Genomic DNA, 21,096 nt, shown 5'->3' with positions numbered 1-21,096 from the left:
GTGTGGTGATGCTCAAGCAATAGGCAGGCTTTGGAACTTCAATCCCAACCCCTTATCATTCAAACCTATGGACAGGGCAGCCTTGAACTGCAGCTCAGAGGTAACTACTTCAGAAATGTGGCATGATTCCTTTCTGGGCACAGTAAATTCAAGTTTAATTGTGGAAAATCAAACAAGGGTCTCAGCCGTACCAATATGTTTTAACTGCTGAAAGTAAAACAGCCAGAAAAAGAAAGCAGCTACCATCCTCCTTATCCTTGCAAAAGCACAGAGTTAAAAATTCAACCAGATTAGGAAAAAGGCAAAAAAAAAAAAAAAAAGGTGTTCAGAAAATAGCTTACAAAACAATCACTAGAGAGTTCAGGATAGGCTGTTGAGGGCTGCCTCCAGCCTACTACATCTGCTAAAGTCATTAGACAGTGTCACCCCACCCCTGGGCTCCCAAGGGCAAAAGCAGAGGAGGAAGGGCTCCTCCTCATCTCCTGCTGACCCAGCTGTTTCTGGTGTGAGTGTAAATGCTCTCCATCCATTCAACATTTTGCAAACAGGCCACTGGAAGAGGGAGTGCCTGTTTGCAGGGTTGGTCAGACATTGTATTCCCAGAAAGGAGCTGATTTCCAGAAGAACTTGGCTAGAGCAAATCATCACATCCAGTTTTACCTCTCTGCTCTAAGCTTGTCCCAGGCTTCCCTCGGAAGCAGCACAGAACCTGGGTTAGTGTAGATGTTCCTGTTCCTCCTATCAATACTCCATTTCTATTGACTCCTTTAAAACAAGGCACCCAGGCTCCCTCCAGAGACAGCAGTTTCCAAGACAGCTAAAATTTAAAATAAAACCCACCCTTTGCAACCAGATTCACCAACAGGATGCTTTGCTTATACTGTTGCAGAACAAAGCAAAATAATAACCAGCCTTGATCACTGCCTCCAAAAAGCCTGAAGACAAAGACACTGCAGTGAGACAAGTGCCATTGAGTATCCTTACTCTCCACACAGACAGCTCTGAACCTCTGCCTGCCCAGAGAGGCTCTTCTCCAGCCCCAAGCTGCAAACATTTGAAGGAGGAAAGCATCTCTGCTTTGCCAGCATTGTCCCTGTTTGGAGAGCTAACTTCTACAAACAGTTTTTTATGACATTAAACAACTTTCCAGTAACTCCTAGCCAAAAATTCCAAATCACCCAGCCTGCCTCCTCAGATGGCCTGTGTTTGACTGCATCAGTGCGTATATTGGACAGAAACTGCAGCAGGACAGGAACTGATTCATAAGTGGATCAAGTATCCTCTGCTGCTGGGCTGGTGCCAGAAAGGCCACACATGGCAAGGCAGCACTGCATTCAGAGTGGACACTGAAGGCTACACAGCTTTGTTTTCAAAAAAGGTCTTTGGAGTGGTCCTTCCTTAAACTTGGCTCTCCTTGTTAGAGAGTTATCAACACTGGTACATACAGAAGCAGCTAGACAAGCTGTCCCAGATATTTAGTAGTGGTCACTCACCTAAACCTGTCCTCTGGGATAAAGCCAACAATGCTAGAGGAGAAGTGTTCAACCTACAGAAGTGTTTGTTTCTTCTCAAATTCCAGGCACAGCTCAAGGACCTACCAAGAGAAGGGGCTGCTATACGAGGGAGTATTTACTTTTTATTTCATGACCTTGGTCTCTTACAAGGCTTGAAATTCAAATACACAGACACACTGGGAAGAAGTGGAAACACAGAGAACTGAAGTAGTTTCTCAGAGCAAACAGCAAGGCAAAGCTGGGTGTACAAGCAGAAATTAAGTTCCGCATCATATCCGATGAATTATGCTCTCTTGAAATGCAAGGTAAAGGAAAAAGAAACCAAAACCACTCACTTTCTAAAGGAACCCAGCATGTGCCAATTGCACCTGAAATAAAGCACAGTGTTGGCAATTACTGTGTCTTGCACCACATCTGACCAGTGGATGCAAAGCTATTGATGATTCACAAGCAAACTAGGAAACAGCATTTGCAATTTGGTAGAGCTACAGCCACATTTGAAACCTAGAAAGCTGCTAGATTGCCACTTATCTTTTAGAATAAACAGAAGTGTACTGGGTCTGGCCAGCTTTTACAAGAGCATGCTAATGCTCAGAGACATTGGCTAGCAGTGCACACAGTCCCTTCAGTGTATAAAGTGGCAGAACAGGAAGACAAGGACCTAGAAAAAGAAGTAGAGCAGCAAAAAGCAGATGCAAGATAGAAACAGAGATCTTTACAAAGCTTAACACAAAAGCCCCACCAACACTAAAGAAAGGTGATTAAAAATCAATGCTACTTGCAAAAACAGGCATGGCAGACAGGATATAAAGATGCATGACTGGTCCACAAATAGCAAGAAACTCTATTTCTCTGTTTCTACTTAGCACACTTTTTTAAAGTGTGCCTTTAGCCAAGATGCAGCAGTTAACCCTGAAAGTAATCTTGGCCCCTTTTGGTACCAAATAAATCCACTTACTTAAAACTGGAAAGTAACTCCTTCAAATAAAAGGTGCTGTGTTCCCCATGAAGAGCCAGAAGCCTAACTCCAAAAGCCCTCAATCTAAGAAGAGGGAGCTTCCAATATGGAAGCCAGTGCATCCCCAGGAGCTGAGAGTTGTGGCTTCCTATGCCCCTCTCCTAAGCCACGACTGCAGCCAGTGAGCAGCACCAGTGAAACCAAGTGGTGTAGCAGAGGAAACTGCCAGGCACACACTCATCTCCTGACAGTGTGTGGACAACCAGGACCTCTAAGCCAGGACTCCCAGATGAGCAAAGACCTTCCTCATGAATACTTCAGTGCCAAGTCCCGCATCCTAGATAAAGAGAGAAGAGCAGCCTCCCTTCCCAGAGATTCCTTTGAGTCCTGATAAAGTTACACTAACCATAATAGCCTTGTTTTACGTATTACATGTACTGTAACATTGAAAATTGGTCTGCAGTTATGTAATTGCAGAGGAAGTGGCTACAGCCCTGCTCAGCCCAGCTGAAAACGCCATCCCACGATGCCTCCACCGCAGGCATGGCTCCCAGGGGCTCCAAGGAAAGAGCTCCCATCCTGCCTGCAAGCAGAGCAGCAGAGGCAGAGTTGCACGGGACTGTGCTCATACTTCACTGTCTGTCAGGTTTTCCATTGCAAACACGGCCGACACAGTTTATAGCTTGACCATTTCAAGCCACATCCATGCAAAAATTGGCAGAGAGGAAGCTACTCTGGCCGTCCCTCTTCCACCTTAAATGTCAGATTCCTGCTTTAAAATCACAACATTTCTTTTCTGCAACAGAAATACATTATTAAGTCATTCTACAAGGCTTTTTTTGGTTAAGGTTTAAAAGAAGCCTATGTAGTCGACAGACAGGACTTACGTCAGCTATTCACATAGTTTTTCTGAAACAACTCAGAAATGTTTAGATAGTGTTGGACAGAGCAGGTTGATTACACCATGTCTTTAAACAAATCACAGTCACTTCTAGCAAGAAACACAAGCCCTGTAACTACAGCCCGTTCCCAGGCAACATCTGTAGAGACTGTAAACCTCCTTTTTTCTCCTGATGCATTTGTGACCACTGCTACATGCAGATTTTCCTCCCAGCTAAGGAAAAAAGAAAGAGAAATTTTCATCAGATACAACAGGCACACTGGGTATTTAAGGCCTAAAGGAGAACTTCTGTTGAGCCAAGATAGATGCCTGCTGCAAGAACCAAATGCTGGAGCCTGAGAGCTGGTACACTATTAAATAACCTGTTCTGAAGTACAACAGCTTTACTTAAGTCTAGAAAAGTTTGCTTCCACAGTAATCGCTGCAACAACCAGGTTATTGTGACCCAAAGGCTTCACAACTCAGATTAAGGGGTTTGGAAATTATTCACCACATATGCTACAATGACCTTACTCTTAAGTCACTATACTGGACAGAAATTTCAACTTCAAATAATGTCCAAGTAATAACTTTCACTAGCACAGTAATGAAGACAATTTCATCCAGCTCTTTCAGTGAAAGAGAAAGCCAAATGAGACAAGGCCCTACCAAATGGGCTTGCACATATCAATCTGTGAGACACCTTAAATACCATCTCTTATATGAGAAAAGTAACACTGAGTAATAGTATCCAGTAAGGGTGACACACTTGAGATGAAGCTAAAAAAGCTTGATGAAAACCAGATAAGGCTTCAATAAGTCAAATACTAGATATTTCCTTCCCCTTCTACCTCTGCCCTATACACTGGGCTTTGAACAAGCACAGCTTATGTTCTTTCAGGAGAGCACATCAGAAGAGATGGTAACTCTAGTTAAGGCCCTAGAAGTGTGCAGAAGAAACATCCAGCAGGATGTGAAATGTGCACCATTACTAGGAAACTGATTGTGAGGTTCCTTGTGTAAAAAACATGGGGACATTTGACAAGAAAAGAGAAGGTGATTTTTTCTTTTCCTATGAAAACCATGCAACAAAGCCAAGTTAAAGTTTTTCTGCTCCAGAAAACAAAAGAACCATTTAAATGTGCTTGGCATCAGAAGGCAACCCTATTCAGCCAAGGTTTTAAAATGAAAGTGCCATCTGTGCCTTTACACATCTAACCTCCCCAAAATACAGTAAAACACCCAAAGCAGAGATGATATGCTATATACATGCCTATACATACAAGGAAGTTGAAAATATTGGCCCAACAGCACATCCAACACACACTGTCCAGTCAGACAGGACTTCTCAGCTGTCAACGAACAAGCTGTCCAGCCACTCTTCCTTCCCTTCATTGAAGACATTGTCCCTGCTGCAGGTGACATCCAAAACACCTTGCATCTTCTTTGTATGGATTAAAAGAATGAGCCTAATTTATACATCACAGGTAGAGTTTCACAACACTTGCAAGGCCAACATAACCATACAGTCAAATGAAGTATTACACGTGTATAGCCCAATAATCTAATTTTCTTGAAAATTATATCCCTATGCTCTTAGAGGTCATAACTACATCTCCTAGCTTTGCTTGCTTATGCTAAGCAAGATACTCAACATCAAGCCATAATTCACAAGTTTTGAACACTGACTCTCGAGAAACTTTTGATAGTTTCATTACATGCCATCCAAAGGCTCAGCTGCAGCTGAAGAGACAAAAAACCATAGTATTGAAGTCATTCCTATGGTATTCCTAACCTAGGGGAGATTTAAAGGACTGTTTGGAGCCCTGTTGCAAGTGATGCTCTCTCCAGCTCTCCCAATCTGCAACTTATGAGCTTATCTGTTGGGGTTTTTTTTAAATTATTTTTAAGGATATAGATATCTTTATTTTGTACGCACATAAATATAAAGAGCAAAATTACAGCATGGAATTCCAGGCTTCAGATTTCCTTTTGTGTTTACGTGGACATTAAGGAATCTGGCTGCCAAGCATCAGAATATGGTTTTAAGAAGTATAATCCAAATTCAAGGATGTCCCCTGAGAAAAGTCACATTCCTGGAGCCACTAATTAATTCAAACCCTGACATTCTCCATTTCTATCTCTGCATACCATGTGGTTCAATACAATGTGGTCTGAACCGTGCAAGGCAAAGAGGCCACACTAAATGAAAACACAAAGGAACTGTAACTGGAATTCAGACACTTCTTGTATTATTTAACAGCCCAGTTAATTCCCTTGGCTCCATAAGCCATTATCCAAGACAAGGACATCATAAATATGAATATAAGTTGCCACAATATAACCAGGCTTGCTCTGATGACAGGGACATACACTATTGACAATGAGAAGCCATAGGCTTGGGAGGAAGCCTATCCACTAGGCCAGACACAATTCAAGAAGGGAAGACATTTTCCCCCTCGTCAATCATAGCTATTGCTTTAAAGTGGGGCAGATGAGCAGTTTGGTTTCTATTGGTTCTGTAAGCGATACGGTCAGTACCCAGGAGATGGGTATTTCTGTTCACACTAGCCAGTGCCTTTTCACACACAATCCTTTTGGACTCCACACTAAATCACCAGCCAGCAAAGGACTGTATCACTTTGAGTCAAACAAGCATGAGGCTCTCATACAACAGAGCAATTACCACTCCATTAAAGGAAGGGAAAAAAATACAATGCATGATCATCTTTGTGGATAACCTGGCTCAAGGCTCTGGAAGCTGAACTTGAACCTCGGATCAGGGTGCCCTAGTGTCCCCAAGCTCTGCTGTGCCCAGCACACTCCAGAGCCTGCCAGTGGCGAGAGCCCTGAATGTGGAGGTACCACAATGTGAGCCTTGGCTTGAACAGATACAAATATCAGCAGCTCCTCTGGATGAGGACACACAAGTCACGAGTGGGCTGGAAACTAGTCCTGGACAACAGCTCTGGATTAATACACAAGGAGTGCTGGAGGGGAGGAGGGGGAGTTGCTGAAGACAGGCAGTTATTCAAACCAGCTGCTAAGCCACTCCAACCACTCACACGTATACAGTCTCCTGCATGTGTTCTGCCCAACTCAAAGCTACCAGGCATCCAAAAATTAAAGTACACAAAAGAAATCTATACAAACACCTGCCAAAAATCACCTTTTCCAAGTATAAGCTGGTTATTCCACGCATGGCAGAAGGAGATTTCATCTTGCTTTTATATGACAGCCTCTGCCTCTTTGCCTCAAAATTCCCCAATTAACACTTCTGCAAGAAGTTTTGAAATTTTGAAAAATACGTGCATGGCCACGCATTTATCTACGCACATTCTCTCCCCTCCCTACCGAGCTCTGGGCCACAGGCTAAGCTGTCAAGCCAAGTTTCATCCCAAGCAATTTTTAAACACTCATCCTATAAATCCTCTGCAAAGGGAGTTAGTAATGGAAATACTGACAGAAACTTGAAGAGACAGCAGGGCAACTACAGCAGCCTACTATACATCAGCTTCATTAGCTGCAGATCCTTCTCTCCGTCACCTTCATTTTCCATTAGCGTACCTTGGCTAATTAACACACAAAACCTATGAAACATTCTTACAGTAGAAGGCAACACTTGGCCCCCAGCCCAAATCAACATTGAGAAACTTCAACATCCTCTGCCAGACATAGTAACTGTACCAGATGGAGCAAACGTACAGCTAACAAGTAGTGATGAGGAAACTGAAAGCAGAGGAACAAATGCAAAAATCGGACCATTGAGGGAAAAGCAGCAAACATAACTTACCGCTTTCATTTTTCTCTATGACATCCACGACCTCTCCAGCCTGGAGGCTGATCTCAGAGTTCTCCTGCTTCTCATAGTTGGACACCACCACATATTGCTCCAGGATCATGGGTTCAGAGCTAGCATCAGCACCTGGGGAAGGGAAAAAGCAAGCCGTAAGCCAGCTTCCAGCCATGGCTCCTTGAGAGTGACCTCCGTCCATCCGATTCACAACAGGCCAACTTGTCACCAGAGCCAAGCGAATCAGCAAACAACCTTGGCTCGCAGCATATCCCCAAATGGCTGGCCATATAGAAACAGCCTCCTCTGGCCCACAACCCAGCAGCACAGAGGGACATTGGAGAGAAGAAGAAGAAAAAAGGGGAAGAAAAAAATATATAAAAAGGAGCCAAAAAAGTGAATTAGTTGCACAGTTTCATGATGGATTCTGAAAATAAACCTCTTCCCAACATGGTTTCCACAATCCTTGCTCCCATTCAGAGAAAAAAATCCTGGGCAGAAGCAGTATAAATCCACAGCTGAGCCATCCCCCCAGTAAACCCAAAGAAGAAACAGCTCTCCCCTTGGCGGCTCAGCTCCTTCTCCACTCTAAAGGCTTGAGCTCAAAGTCAAGAGGGGGCTGTAGATGCCAATCATATTCGTCTGCACTGCAGCCCTTAAATAGAAACACATGAGCGGGACTGAAAGAGAGGGAGGTGGGGTGGAGGGAGCGAGGGGAGGGCGGGGAAGACTGTTTACTTGAAACAGAAGAAGAAAAAAAGTTATAGCGCCAGATCGCTGCTCAAACACGGCCACCCCCGCCTGCCCCCCGCCAGCTCCGCAGTTCCGCATTCCCCCGGCAGAGCAGCCCCGGCGGGACGGGGCTCGGCTCCCCCTCTCCATCGCCTTTCTGGAGCCCTCGGAGCCGACCCCCAGTTGTTTGATTTCTCTTCGGACCAAGGGCTTTCGGCTGACAGAGCCATTTATGAATGAGAGCAGGCGCTCACGCGAACAGGGGCCACGAAAGGTGCAAAATAACTCTCTCCTCCCTCCCTTCCCCCACACTACTGGTCTTTTTATTATTATTATTTCTGACTTTTTCACCCCCCAAACCGGAATCATGCATTTCTAGGTGGAGCCACGAGGCAGGCAGAGCACAGTGCCAGATGTGGAGGGAGCCCTTGGGCTGCTGCATCTCGGCTCTGCCATGCAACACAAACAGTGCAGACGGGGCCTCTGCAATCCCAAACCCAGGCACAGGCTGACTGTGCTCGGCCTAGAAACTGCCTTGAAAAGTCATGAAAACCTCCCAGTTTAGGTCCTTACTTTGTAAGAGCCAACGTGCCTTCATGCGAAATTATTTTACAGATTTTCTCAATTACAGCAGTTTGGGACACCAGAATTATTATACATTTTACATAGTAAGAGACAGTTCCTGTCACTCTGGATCAAGATGTGGATTGAAAGGGAGGACAGAAGCAGATATACAACTTGCTGAATATCCCATTTTACACAACAGGGACAGAGCCAGGAGCAGACTCCAGGTTTTCCTGAATTTCTGATGACAAATTGGCTACAAGAGACGGGAAGGAAGCAGCATGGTCTGAAACTGTCCACCAGAAAAGTCAAGGGACTGACAGCCAAGCACAGGATGCTGGGTGCTGTATTTCCAAACTCAGCATGTTCATGTGTTTGGACTGGAGATGCAAAGTGATTCTACAGACAAGTAATTAGCATCCCTGCCAAGAAAGAGGTAAAAAATGCATCTGCCATTAAGACTGCATCCTGTGAAATGAAAATCCTAGAAAAAAAAAAAGCAATTAATTCAACTGTTTCCTGAAAGGAAACACTATCACAATGCCTCCCCTTGGAACAGGTTTAAGAAACCCAGAAAATTAGAAGACTTCCTTGCTCCCTAAGCATGCCTCTGCCTCTCCTCAAATTACCTAAGTTAATTTTCTTTAAAGAGGACTCATCTCCTCTAGAAGCTTGTGTTTAAGAGATTTAGCTTTTCTATAGATAGTTGAACCACAGCCAGTAGCAGGAACAGAAGACCATGAACTGACAACATGGAAATTTATAACACAAATTTTCACCATAGCTGTCCATTCCAAATAAGCCTCACGTTTCTCTTCACAATCAGTCAACCGGACTCGTGCACTCTGGTTTAAACCAGTGCTAGTTGGGCTACCTAGAGTACGAGATGTTTTCCCCTGTTGAACACTGTTTCCCACAGTCTTTTCTCCAGTCCAGAATCCAGCAGTGTTATAATCTTCCTTAGGCAAATAATACCTACAACCCCTACTTCGTTTTAGTCTTGAGATAAATATTTTTATTTTTTTTTAACCAGAAACAAAAGCTGCCATGGACTTATGTCTATGCACGTGCACCAGCAGAGAATTCAGTGTGTAGAAAGGCAAGAGGGACCAAAGAGCGGCAAGGGGAGCAGGAGACATGCAGCAAGCTAACTGCTAAACCAACGACTCAAATGCCTTCTTTCCTCCAACCTACTGGGCAGTTTTCATGGGACTGGAGTAAGGGGAAAAAAAAAAAATCCAAAAGACTGCATTGGCTTGGTGGCTGGAGCGGTGTTCATGTGATGCACGTGTCCCTTCTGGGAACAAGGAGAGGACCAGGCTGGAGCACAGGCTGGCAAACACCCCACTGGCAGCCACAGAAGCCAAGCCAGGGACTGCGTGCCAGGGGAATGCCCTTGCCAGGAAACATGGAGAGTCAGCACTTCAAATCCAACTCCTCAACTCTGGGGGGGGGGGGGGGGGGGGGAAGGCAAAAAAAAAAAAGAAAAAAAAAAGAAAAAAAAAGAAAAAAAAAAAGCAGCACTTAAAACAGTTTGGCAAGATAGGTTTTATCTGCATTCTTATATCTGAAACCCAGCAGGGTTTCTCTGGGTTACTCTGTCCTGCCTTGGATAAGGTAGTCACTGCAGGAGAATTTCTTTGTCACCACAGTGGCTGGAGGAACCCATACAATTAAGAGATTGTTTTAACAGACGCTTGTATAAGTGCTACAGGGCTCCTATTAAGACAAAAAAAATATAGGGTGATAAATTCCTTGGTCTAGGAAGTAACCAAGGTCAAACAAACTTGTTCATTTAGAGCTGCAGCAGATCATGCCTAGAGGATATCCCCCTTTCAAGGCGTGGGGTCCCTGTGGCTCCTGGAGTGATGGTCACCCAAGATTAGGTACTGCACAGTGGGGAAGATTTCAGTAAGAGCAAAGAAAGGAATAAGAGGAAGAGGAAAAGACAGAGAAACACCTCCTTCCAGTAACCAAAAAGCCTTAACCATTTTCTGGCTAGCCTGGTTTGGGTTGTTTCTACATTCCCTTCAGGCACAGTAAGGGACTTTTTTCCTCCTCAGCCTTCCACCCCCACCAAGCTTCCCTAGATGAATTACTCCTCAGTGACACTCAGGATGCCCACAACATTACTGCTACACTATGTCAGATTCCCCAAAGGGGATTCAAAAGAACAAGACAGGCAACACCACAGGGAGCACAGCACCAATTACACCCGCTGCCGTGGGCGCTTCCGCATCCCTGCCAATTAGTTCAGGTCTAATTTGTAACACAGGACACAGCATGCATTGAAGAGTAACAGCCTGCTCAGTGTGAGCACACCAGAGGAGAGGGATGCAGCGTGGCACGAGTTTCCCAGCAAGCTCACATGCAGCTGCAATGCCACCCTGACACAACAGCCCTACTTTTTAAAAAGCATCTTCAGCCCAGGCAGGAGAAATGGAGAGCAGAGGACAGCATAACACTGATGTGCCAGGTAAAGGTCCCCCCTCCTCTCCCCCCAAAAAAGCAGAATTAGTGTTTTGGTGAAGCTCCAACTTGCAAGCCCTCCCCAGAGCAGAGCCCAGATTGCTGGCTGAAATAAGAGTTTGCTTGCCTCTCCATTTCTTTTTGCCTCGAGTCCGTTTCCTGGTTAAAGTCTTGAGGATACCCCTCCTCCTCTCCATAGGGCTCCACTTTACAATCCTCCCGCTCCTCGCTCCTCACCTCAGCACTTCTCTTCCTAGGGCGGAGCAGAAATGTCACTGGAGCTTGTCCATGCCCCTCACAGCTGGCACTATTAAGTGACACAGTTGCACCCTGTCCCCCTCACCAGGCAGCGAGGAGGGAGCATCATTCCTTCTGCTGTACTCTGAGACCAGCAACTACTGTGAAAGCCTCCTAAATAAGAGCGCAGAGCGTCCGTTCCAACATCATCCTCCTCCTCCTGTGTTGCAACAGCTAAGACCTACGATGGTTTTGCAATAGCCAAAAATGAAAACCACCAACTGGACTCCAAAAATAAAATCATCTGGATATGGGAATGTGAGACTCCTGATCTCTGCCAGACTACTCCATTGTTATCAGGCTATAAACATGTCTGCTCCTTTAATCCATACAGTGCACAGGCTCTTATATTGCTCTTTCATGACTATCAATCAAGCAGTTACAGATTGAGACTAAATGAATTAGTACTGGGCTGGTCAGTGGAAGTCCTGCAGAAGCAGCCAAAACCACAGAAACGGCCAGTGAACACCAAAGGGGTGAGTCACAGCTGAACAACCAACTGGCAGGTAGTCCAGCCCTTCCGACATGGGCACAGCGGCTGGGGACACGTGCAGGGTCTGCATGCTGGGGTGTCTGGCAGACATGGCCCCCAGTGTCCTGGCATTCCATAAGATAATGGCAGAGCTCTGCACTTTTCCACACATAGGGAGGAGTAACTGTGGTAGCTTGGATCTAGAGCTGCGGTTTCTTGTTAAAGCCAGTTCTTGAAGGGCAAGCTTTTATGTATCTCTGGAAAACTCCTTCTGGGGAAGGACGAAGGGAAAAAAAAATACCCAGAATAGCAGCAAGCCTACTTAAAATCCTCAGATCAGTCTAACCCCTTACAGCTATCATAAACCCAGCTCTAAACACATGGAATTCCTTCCTCTAAAAACTTCACCTCTTTTCTTTCTTATCAGAAGGATCACGTGACTATAATAAATAAACATTAAAATTGCATGGTTTTTTAAGCCTTCCACCCATGATTTATCCTGAACTGTTAAGACAGACAGCTTAGGTCCACCTAAAAATTAGGTTCAGCGTGTATCACTCACAAGATAAAACAGACTTTGCCATGTAATGCATGTGAGAGTATACAAGAGTTCATCATATTGCAGCAATGATGGAAAAACAGTTCTTAAAATAACCAGTTCCTAGAGTAAGCAGTGAGATGAGACTAGTGAAGCCTGCTACAAATCTCTATGGGGACAACATGGATTCAGATCAAAACTGTGTTTCCCAGTCTAGGATCTCTCTTCTGTTCACTGAGAGGGTTTTTGTTTTGTCTTGGTGTTTTGGGTTTTTGTCCATTTTTTATTCTTTGTGTGCCCTAAATAATCAGGGCTTTGACTCATCTCCTAGATATTCCTGCACTCCAGCCTGTCACACTTCAATCCGTTGCCACTTACCGAAGTTCAGAGCGTATTTATACATCAATTATTCCTGGAGGTAAGACTACTACTGCCACAAGCTGTGAGTGAAGGGGATTCATCTTCATCCCTCCTGCCAGATAGCAATCCTCCCAATCCCAACAGTGTTTAACTTCAGAGCTCAGAGGTTCTTGGTGTAGCAGACCTGAACCACAAAACTTTAGGGACAGAGAGAAAAGTTCATCACCTCCCACAGTTACTTCAGAAATTCAGTACAAATCCAATCTCAAGGTCTGGATTATTGCCAATTACAGAAGAAAAATAAACATTTGGGCAAGTCTATCAAATGGTTTATTAATACACTAAGTTCCTGTAGTTCTTCCCTGAGCTTGGCCAGGTAGCTCTTTTTCAAAGCACAAATACACTCTATTGCATTTTCAGAAGCAGGTGACACTCTGCTATGAGAGACGGGTGGAAAGCAGAAAGGGAATGGTTTGGATCTGACCACCTAGGTAATGCAGAAGACCCAAAGCCAGATAAGTTTGGCCTAAAACCTTCTCCAAACCCCAAAGAATAAAACAAGATTGAGCATCATGCACCCAGCAATGGCCAGTTCAGCACATAAACCTTCTCACCCCAGCTTGGCAGCTGCAATTGATGTATGAGGAGTTTCTCCCTAAGTGAGCATCCATCCAGCCATCCACCTTCCTTGCTCATGTGCTCTGCAAGCCTTTCAGGACATGGGGCAATAGTAGCCAAAGCTCTAGCCCTTCTTGCTATCTTTTTGGTTAAAACATGCCAAGATTTGGTCTAGATGGTAATCCCATGATCTGCACTAAGTCTCTCCTAACCTCCTGAGTTGCTGCTACAAACAGTTGTGGGGGGCCCACGCCAACAGCACACATTGCCACTAAGAAGAGACTATGATCAACAATCATAGCAGCAAAAAATTAACTGCATGCCTGGATTCATTCCCCACCGTAAGACATACACTGTACTTTCTGTCACCTCCAAGAACCGAGATCTGGGTGAGCCTTCAAGTGTCTGGGACAAGTGGCAGCTTTGAGGTGGACTGTGGCTTCCAGCACTGGAGTGTGTGTGACACACAGCTAAAACCAGCAGCAAAACGGGGAGCACCTCAGGAATGAGCCTGGCCCATGGTAAAAGGCAGGAGCTCTCTCAAGCAGCTGCTCCAGTTCTTCCCTCTTTACAGCCCTCAGCAGCATTTCCAACAAAATCCTGACCAACAGAAAAATTCAGTGCTGACCTTTGCCAAGTGGAGCCTATTGGTCTCGGGATTTTTATTTTTTTATTTTTGATCTGCTAGGTTTTAAAACAGAGCCAAGAAAAATTAGAGGCAGGAGGGTGAAAGTAAAAAGTTGAGTCCCCTTTTCACTCCTTCTTGGAAAGTTGGCTCTCTGAGCAGTGATTCCAACCAACTAGGTTACAGGTAGCAACAGTTAAGAATACTTAAGTATATTGCACACAAATCTGTTAAACAGCTTGGAGATTTTCACACAGCTGCCAAACTGGGTCTTCCACCAGGATGAAGTCACCAACATACTCTGGCATTTCCCCTAGTCCTGCTCACTGGTGCAACACATTCCCATCCCTCCACATGGCACAAAGCAGACCAGCCAAGGATTTTAACAGCAGTCAGGGTGACCAAACTAGAGACCCACCACAGCACCTCCCAGGGTGTGGCACCCATCTTTTTCCAAAGTACAAAATGCAACCACTTTAAAATCTTGGTTAGAGTCTCCACTTCATGGAGCAGGTTCATAACCTCAGCTACAGCTTGGGCAGCATGAAACTAGCTTCTGTTCTCATCTCCAAGCCACAGCCTGGCAGCCTGGCTGGGACACATAAATGTACTACATAGGTAAAGATCACATCCAAATCCAAGTCTGATCTACCAGCTTGACACATCAGGATATAGCCTATGGCAGATCTGGACTGAAGAACAGCTATTTTGGAAACTGGGGATTCATTTGGATGAGAAACTGAAAGGCCACATGAACTAGAACAGCATGGGGAGCTAATAATTTGCCAAATGTACATAAGACTTTTGAGCAGCACCTTCTCAAGCACCATGCAATGCAATTAATCACTTACATTTTCATACTCATCATGCACAGTTGTTTTTTGGGTTTTTTTGCCAAACTAGCAACATGCATTAAGCTAAAAACAGTAAGCAGAAGGGAAAAAAAAAATTGTACGTATAAAAGATTTTGCCTCCTTGCCCTTCAAGAAAGCTAAAAACCTTGGTATTCAGTTTGCCATTTCATATATGAAACAGTCCCAACAGACCTATTGAATCAAAGAAACCCAACCTCACCCTGCAGCCAGATAATCTCAGGGGTTCTTGTCATTTTTCCTGAGGGCACCACCTCTTCTGTCTCCTCTTAAATATGTTTTTCTCCTGCTCAGTCTCATTCTGTTTTTCTGTCTCAACTCCCCTATAACCTATGAAGCAGCAGGCTTCCGTGACTGAATACTTCAGATATTTCATGAATACTTTCAGATATTTCAGCACTTTTATATCCAGTTGCCACCCTCAAATTAGACCTATTCTACAAGGATGAGGCAGAACCCCCCCCCCCCCCCCCCCCCCCCCCCCCCGGATATATTTAAGTTCTATAAAGAATAGCATTTCAGGAATCACAGCCGTCTTGCTCACCAAAAATTTCAGACAAGCAAGCACTCATCCATCGAGAGTGGTGGGATTTTGTTCACATACTTTCAACAGGGCATGAACTTGAATATTTACCAAATCTGGTATGGAAATCAGCAGGAGTGTTTCCATCTGTCCTTGCCCCAAGCCTATATGTAGCCTTAACTGCTTGAGTGACCAGTCCAGCATCCTGTACAGACACAGGATCTATCACTTGTGATCTTCCTCCTCCCTCCTGACTCATTGCAACGAGGAGGCTGATGCTCCCTTGAAAATCTTGCATCTTTATCAGAGTTTCAGATTTTTCATGTGAAACCACTTCTGTTTACTAGGGAAATGCAAAGAACATTTCAGAAGGACAGGGGGCAGACAGTCATGTTTCTCTGCCTTACCATGACTTAAAGTTTCTCCCACATAGAATAGTGAGAGCACAGCTGTGCAGGCTCAACCCACCACAAGAGGGGAAGCTGCCTTATACTGTGGCTTTGAGTTGGGCAAGGAAAATATAACCCTACAAACTACTAACCCCTGCTAGCAGCAACATCAAGGTGAGGCAGTCATCAGAAAGGCAAAGTTCTTCCTTAACAGAAATCATGCATCATGAAAAACCAATACAACAAGCAGACAACCGATCCTGCGTATCCACTGAGAGATTCACATTCAAGACAACTCCAAAACCACACACAGCTTGAACTAGAGAACTCTGGTTTTAATAGCATGCAGAACACCAAGACACAAGAATTTACCTGGAGTGACACTCTTTTTTGGAGTCTCAGACAAACTGGACATCCAAACTTGAAATCCAAACATAGGGCAGCCATGAAAAAAGAAAGTCATTAGAGACACAAGAAAACAATCAAAACCAGTCATATCAGAAAGTCAGAGTTAGTAAAGACAGCTTTAAAAGAGAGATTAAATTTTTCTTAAGAGTAGTAAGTAATGGCATGATGGGGACTCAGAGGAAGGTCAAGTCATAAGAACCACACAGTTAATTTTTATGTTTTAGTGTATTTGCAGAACTTATGAAACTGATTTGTAGGTGATCCAATTTTGAGCTCTAAGAGTAAGATATGCCCTGAGCTTATTCCCAGTAGCTCAGAAAACACATACCAAGAGACAGTTTGACTTATTAAGCCTTAGACCTGCAAAACTATTTATTTTTGCAGCTGTTAATCATACCCAAAAGACACATAGACAACTCAGAGAGAGTGAGCTTAGCAAACACATATAAGTTTCTACAAGCATCTTGTTATCCTGAAATTGTATTAAGGAAAATAACAATAGACAAATAATGCTCCATAGAAAAGAGTACAAAGCTCCAATAAAGGTACATTCAGAGTATAACTAGAAATTCAAATTTTTAACCAATGAATGATACAGAGATCAGGCTAAGGAGAAATCTGATAAGAGTTGCTGCCAACAAGGTTAAAAGTTTTCCCTCCTCCTCCATGAAATGAGGTGGAAATACTTGGCTTGGCAATTTGGGAATAATCTTCAAATATTAAGTGTTAATTTTTTTCTTGAATACACTGGAAGTATGTTTTCAAAGTTAATAGATTTTCCCCCATTTCTAAATAACAAACACTCCCCTTCTGTGGGATGAAGGAGTAGAAGGGCAGCTGTTACTCTCTCCTTGCCTGGGAAAAGCGACATCTAGAAAGAGATGGTTATACGACAGTCTAAGAATTTTGTAAATTCTGACAACTCCAAAATGCAGTTTGAAAAATTCATTTGCAATGTGGAACCCTGTTCTGGACCCAGAAGTTTAACAACAGATAAGATGCACCCATCAACCACCTGGAGAGAAAAGCAGGCTATACTGGTGGCCTTGTCTGTTTGTGGTGGCCTTTGTCTTTTCAATTGTAGAGTATCTCCAAGGTAGCAAAAAGATTAATAGATAGTAATGTAGTAGATTCACAGTACATATGTAACTGAGGAATTGCTAGCATGATACAAACGTTAAGAAACAGCTTTCAAAGTTTCCCAATGGAAACCAGAGGTCCAAGAAACACACTGCTGTTTTCTCAGCACTAACAGAATGCTGAGGTTTTGAAATCCTTTCTATAAATTAGGGACACAATTTTCGTTGTGTAGTTGCACTGCAATTCAAACGGATTCAGTATTTTGACTACTTTACAGTAAACCCTCTATAGTGGCAGCTTGGAGAAAATTCTGAAGTCTTTCAACCATCTGACTCCCAAACCCATGTGCTGCACTGTCACAATACACTACAAAATACACAGTGGTAAATAACAGTAATTTACTTTGGACTACCATTTAAGAAAAAATGAAAAAGGCTTTGCATTGGTGGAGTGCAACAGGAAATAATCTGGCAGAGCAACTTGTGCTGTAGCTCATGGAGGGAATATACAGCAAGTTTCTATTACAGACTTGGGGCATGCAAGGGAAAGGGTGTGAAGGAGTTGTTGTCAGCAACTTGTCTATTAGCTTTAGAATAGACTTCCACTGCCTTCAGAACATGATTAGGAACTTCAGTCAACTGTCAGATCCTTTTCCAGACAGAAGAACCTGAATATGACAATAATAAATCAAGCAGATGATGTACTGCAGGAGTAACTGGGAAAATTTCAAAGCTTGCCCCCACCCAAGCTGCAGCAAAAGACAGAAACATCTAAAGTTAGAGGAAATACGCTGCACTTAACACAATTTTAGGGCTACTCTGGATCTGTGTACCCAAGAAGAGAGAGAGTTTAAACCTAGATCAACAGTAGCCATTTCTAGACCCATGTGAGATCTCACCATAAATAAATCAATTCTGTTCGCCGTTATCAATTTTTTTTAAAAAAAGTCTTTTTAAACAAAGTATTTTTTTCTCCTTGTCAAAACTATTGGTTTAAGCCAGAAAAGAAGGGCAATATAAGTATTAACTGGTAAACAATACCACAGGTCACCGGTGTGGGCTTCCCAGCCCAGGAAGCAGCCCAAAAGCAGGAGCACTTTCTGAGCTGCCCCAGCCTGACAGCAGCTAGAAGTGGATGAGGTTGCTTCTGAAGCAGAAGACAGCCAGCATATTTCAGCTGCTCCTGCACATCTGCTTAGCATTAAACTTCCTTCTTGGGGATTTTTTTTTTTTTTATTCTAAGACATTTAAGCTCTAATTGCTACCAGCTTTTAAGAGTCCCCCCTACAAATAATAAAAATATCAGACATTAGTGATAGATTCCACTTCACAGAGAACTCAAACGAAGAGCCGCGGCGGGAGCCAGCGTACGGGGAGGAGGTCAGAGGCCTCAGAAACATGCTGTGCCTGAGCCAACAAAACACAAGCTTTGAACAGCCCCAGGTTTCCCCTTTAGGACAGGGTTTTACTGGAATTCTGCATGGGGCTTGGACCTGGTTTCCAATGGGATTGGTAACAGTAAACGAACAAACCTTCGCTTCCTGCCACTCCCTCACTGCCACACAGCTGAACGCTGGCTGGTCTCAGATGACTTGAAAGTCCACGGGGAGGGGGGGAAATCTCAGTATTTGGAAGGAAAATTAAAGTTGCCTGCTCAAAGCAGGCCACTCCTAGGTCAATCGCATCCCCACTCTGCTCTTGACACCAGTCCCCACAGCCCCTGCTGCCGACTTCAGTTGGAGCAAGAACAAACTCCTCCTACCGGAATTATTTTTAAAAGCTCAAAAGGAACATAGATCTATAAATTACAGCTAAGCCACGAGGCTGAGGCAGTTGGGAAGAGCACAGAGGAGGCTTTCCTTCAGAGCCACACTGCACAGAAATAGCAGCACAGCAGGCGTGTCACTGGAAGTGGCTGCTGAACCCCATTCCATCGCTTTCAAGCTGCCACAATGGAGTTGGGCAACCCTCAGACGGGTCAAGGGTGTTCCTCAGGTACAAAAGAAAAGGAAGGAGTTGAAGGGGCAAAAAGCTTTGAGAATAAAATTAAGCTGGTTGCTATGGTGAACATGAAACATATTCTAGATTTCAGCAGAAGCTTTTCTGCTGCCAGAGAGACTGGTTTGTTTGCTGCTCCTCCTACCACTGGCAAGAGAACAGGCGCCAGACTGCTGGGGACTAGTGCTTTATGCTTGTGATATAGCTCCACTCATCTCATTTTAGCAGCAGACTATTTGTCTTGTGTATAGCTAGAGCAGTGCAAGCTTCCACAAAAACCTACAATAGCTGGAGTCATCTACAATCAAATGCATGAGCTCAATGCTACCAAAATCCAGGTGCCACATTCATGGTACACATCAGTACTGCACATCCAGGTGGGCCCCTGCCCCAGCAGGTGCAGAGGAACCTCCTCCATGGGCATTTTAGCAGCAGCTACTGAAGTAGGTTCCTTTTGTTAATAAAACTGTCTGAAATGTTCAGTTCAGTGTTCAGCCCAGCATCCATGATTGAACACTGCAGTCAGCACCAGGAGGGACACACCTACAGAATCACAGGTTTCATGCTGGGACTATCAGGGACCTTTACAACAAGCTTTTTTCCAAACAAATGTCTGTATGGCTGTCCAGCGTGTTAAGCTACATATTTCCCAACAATAGTCCTGCAGTAATTGTGGGGAATTGGATCATACTGGTCATGAGTCTCAGTGTGGTTGTAGCTCTGGCAACATAACCCTTGCCCCAAATGATTTCTGTGCATAGCTGAGAAATTAGCATGGGCCAAAGACAGGTCCCTACAAGTGATCTAGATGTGGCTGCCTTGCTTTGGAGGGCAAAGAGTTTAATTATACAGGTATGGCCTGTTCTTTGGAAGTTGCCTTCCACTGGAGATAACAGTCCCAAGGCGATTTAACTAATAAAACTATTTTTTTTCTCATGAAGCCCTACCTTTAATATCAACTGGGAACACAAAAATCTCCCAGCTGTTATGGTGCAACTTAAATTACCAAGAAAAGGATTATATGAACAAGTGGCTGTGCTGAAGATATCCTGACATCTGGTCTTTTTCCAACAGTGATCTGTTCCATGAGTGCAGTTGAGCGTTTTGCAGACTCATACCTTTCCTGTCTTAATTAGAGGGGTGAAAAAATAAGCAATGCAATCAGTGATTGCTCAGACTGGAGCTGGGGGAAATAAATGCTTCTTCTGAAGAATGGGCATGTTCTCATGCCAACAGTGGTATCTGACAAGTCAGCAAGAAGTGGGCTGACCACATTATTCCTGAGATGTATCCACTTTTTAGAATTGGTCCAGAGACTTGTTGGCTGCAATGTTCATCACATATGGCAGAACAGAAAACCGAAGTTGAGCCTGTATTTCAATTCACATTTAGGAAGACAAGCCTGCCAAGGAATTGGTATAAATGAAGCACTATGTTGTTGTCCTGGGGGCTCAGGTGGGACACCTTACTGCCCCAAGCAGGTAAAGAACCCCAAAGCCAGGCTCAGTCTACTCAGTCCAGGGCTTCTTGCTGTGATTTTGCCTCCACTTCTCCCCTCCTTGCTTCCTTTCTGCGCTCTTCAGAGAAGCAAAGGAACAACCTCCTTCTCCTGACAAGGTGAGGCTGGCCAGTCAAGAGCAGAAAGCTCAGTGAGGAACCCCAAAACTGTGGGGCTTGTTTCTGCTTCCATCTGCAGACAGTGCACCATGCTTCATACCCTTGTGAATATCTCCAAAATCTCCATCTCCCAGACCCAGTGACCACCCTTTGTCAGCCTGTCTCCAGGTTTCTCTCCTCTAGTCCCTTCCCCTTCAGCTGAAGCCTGACACTTGGGTTAAATGGGAAGGCAGTAAAGTGCAACAGCATCAGACTAGAGGAGGTAGACCTTGGTGTTGCTAACCTCCCATGGAAATGGAAGCACTTTTACCAGATAATTACTCTGATACAGAGTGTGCAGTTTTACAACTACAACTGTCTGGAAAGAGGAAAAATGCAGATGAGCCTTCA

The 21,096-nt window shown here is 44.2% G+C and overlaps 1 protein-coding gene across 10 annotated transcripts in view; it reads right to left on the bottom strand.

The window, feature by feature from the left end:
- The window catches only part of SH3PXD2A (SH3 and PX domains 2A), a 248,717-nt gene that overhangs the window by 64,206 nt on the left and 163,415 nt on the right, over nt 1-21,096 (bottom strand). For 4 of the 10 annotated variants that reach the window (XM_066190977.1, XM_066190983.1, XM_066190982.1 and 1 more), the window contains one exon: nt 7,146-7,277. In XM_066190977.1, coding sequence (XP_066047074.1) covers nt 7,146-7,277 — 132 coding nt within the window. Of the gene's footprint in view, nt 1-7,145; nt 7,278-11,037; nt 11,350-15,976; nt 16,025-21,096 lie in introns of those variants that run through there. The other 6 variants (XM_066190976.1, XM_066190978.1, XM_066190979.1 and 3 more) reach the window with 4 other exon arrangements.

Source organism: Chamaea fasciata, unplaced genomic scaffold, assembly GCF_029207755.1.
Source record: "Chamaea fasciata isolate MVZ Bird 193981 ecotype frontalis unplaced genomic scaffold, bChaFas1.0.hap1 SCAF_9, whole genome shotgun sequence".
NCBI lineage: Eukaryota > Metazoa > Chordata > Aves > Passeriformes > Sylviidae > Chamaea > Chamaea fasciata.
The sequence above is the reverse complement of the archived record's forward strand: the minus strand, read 5'-3'. Positions and strand labels throughout refer to the sequence as shown.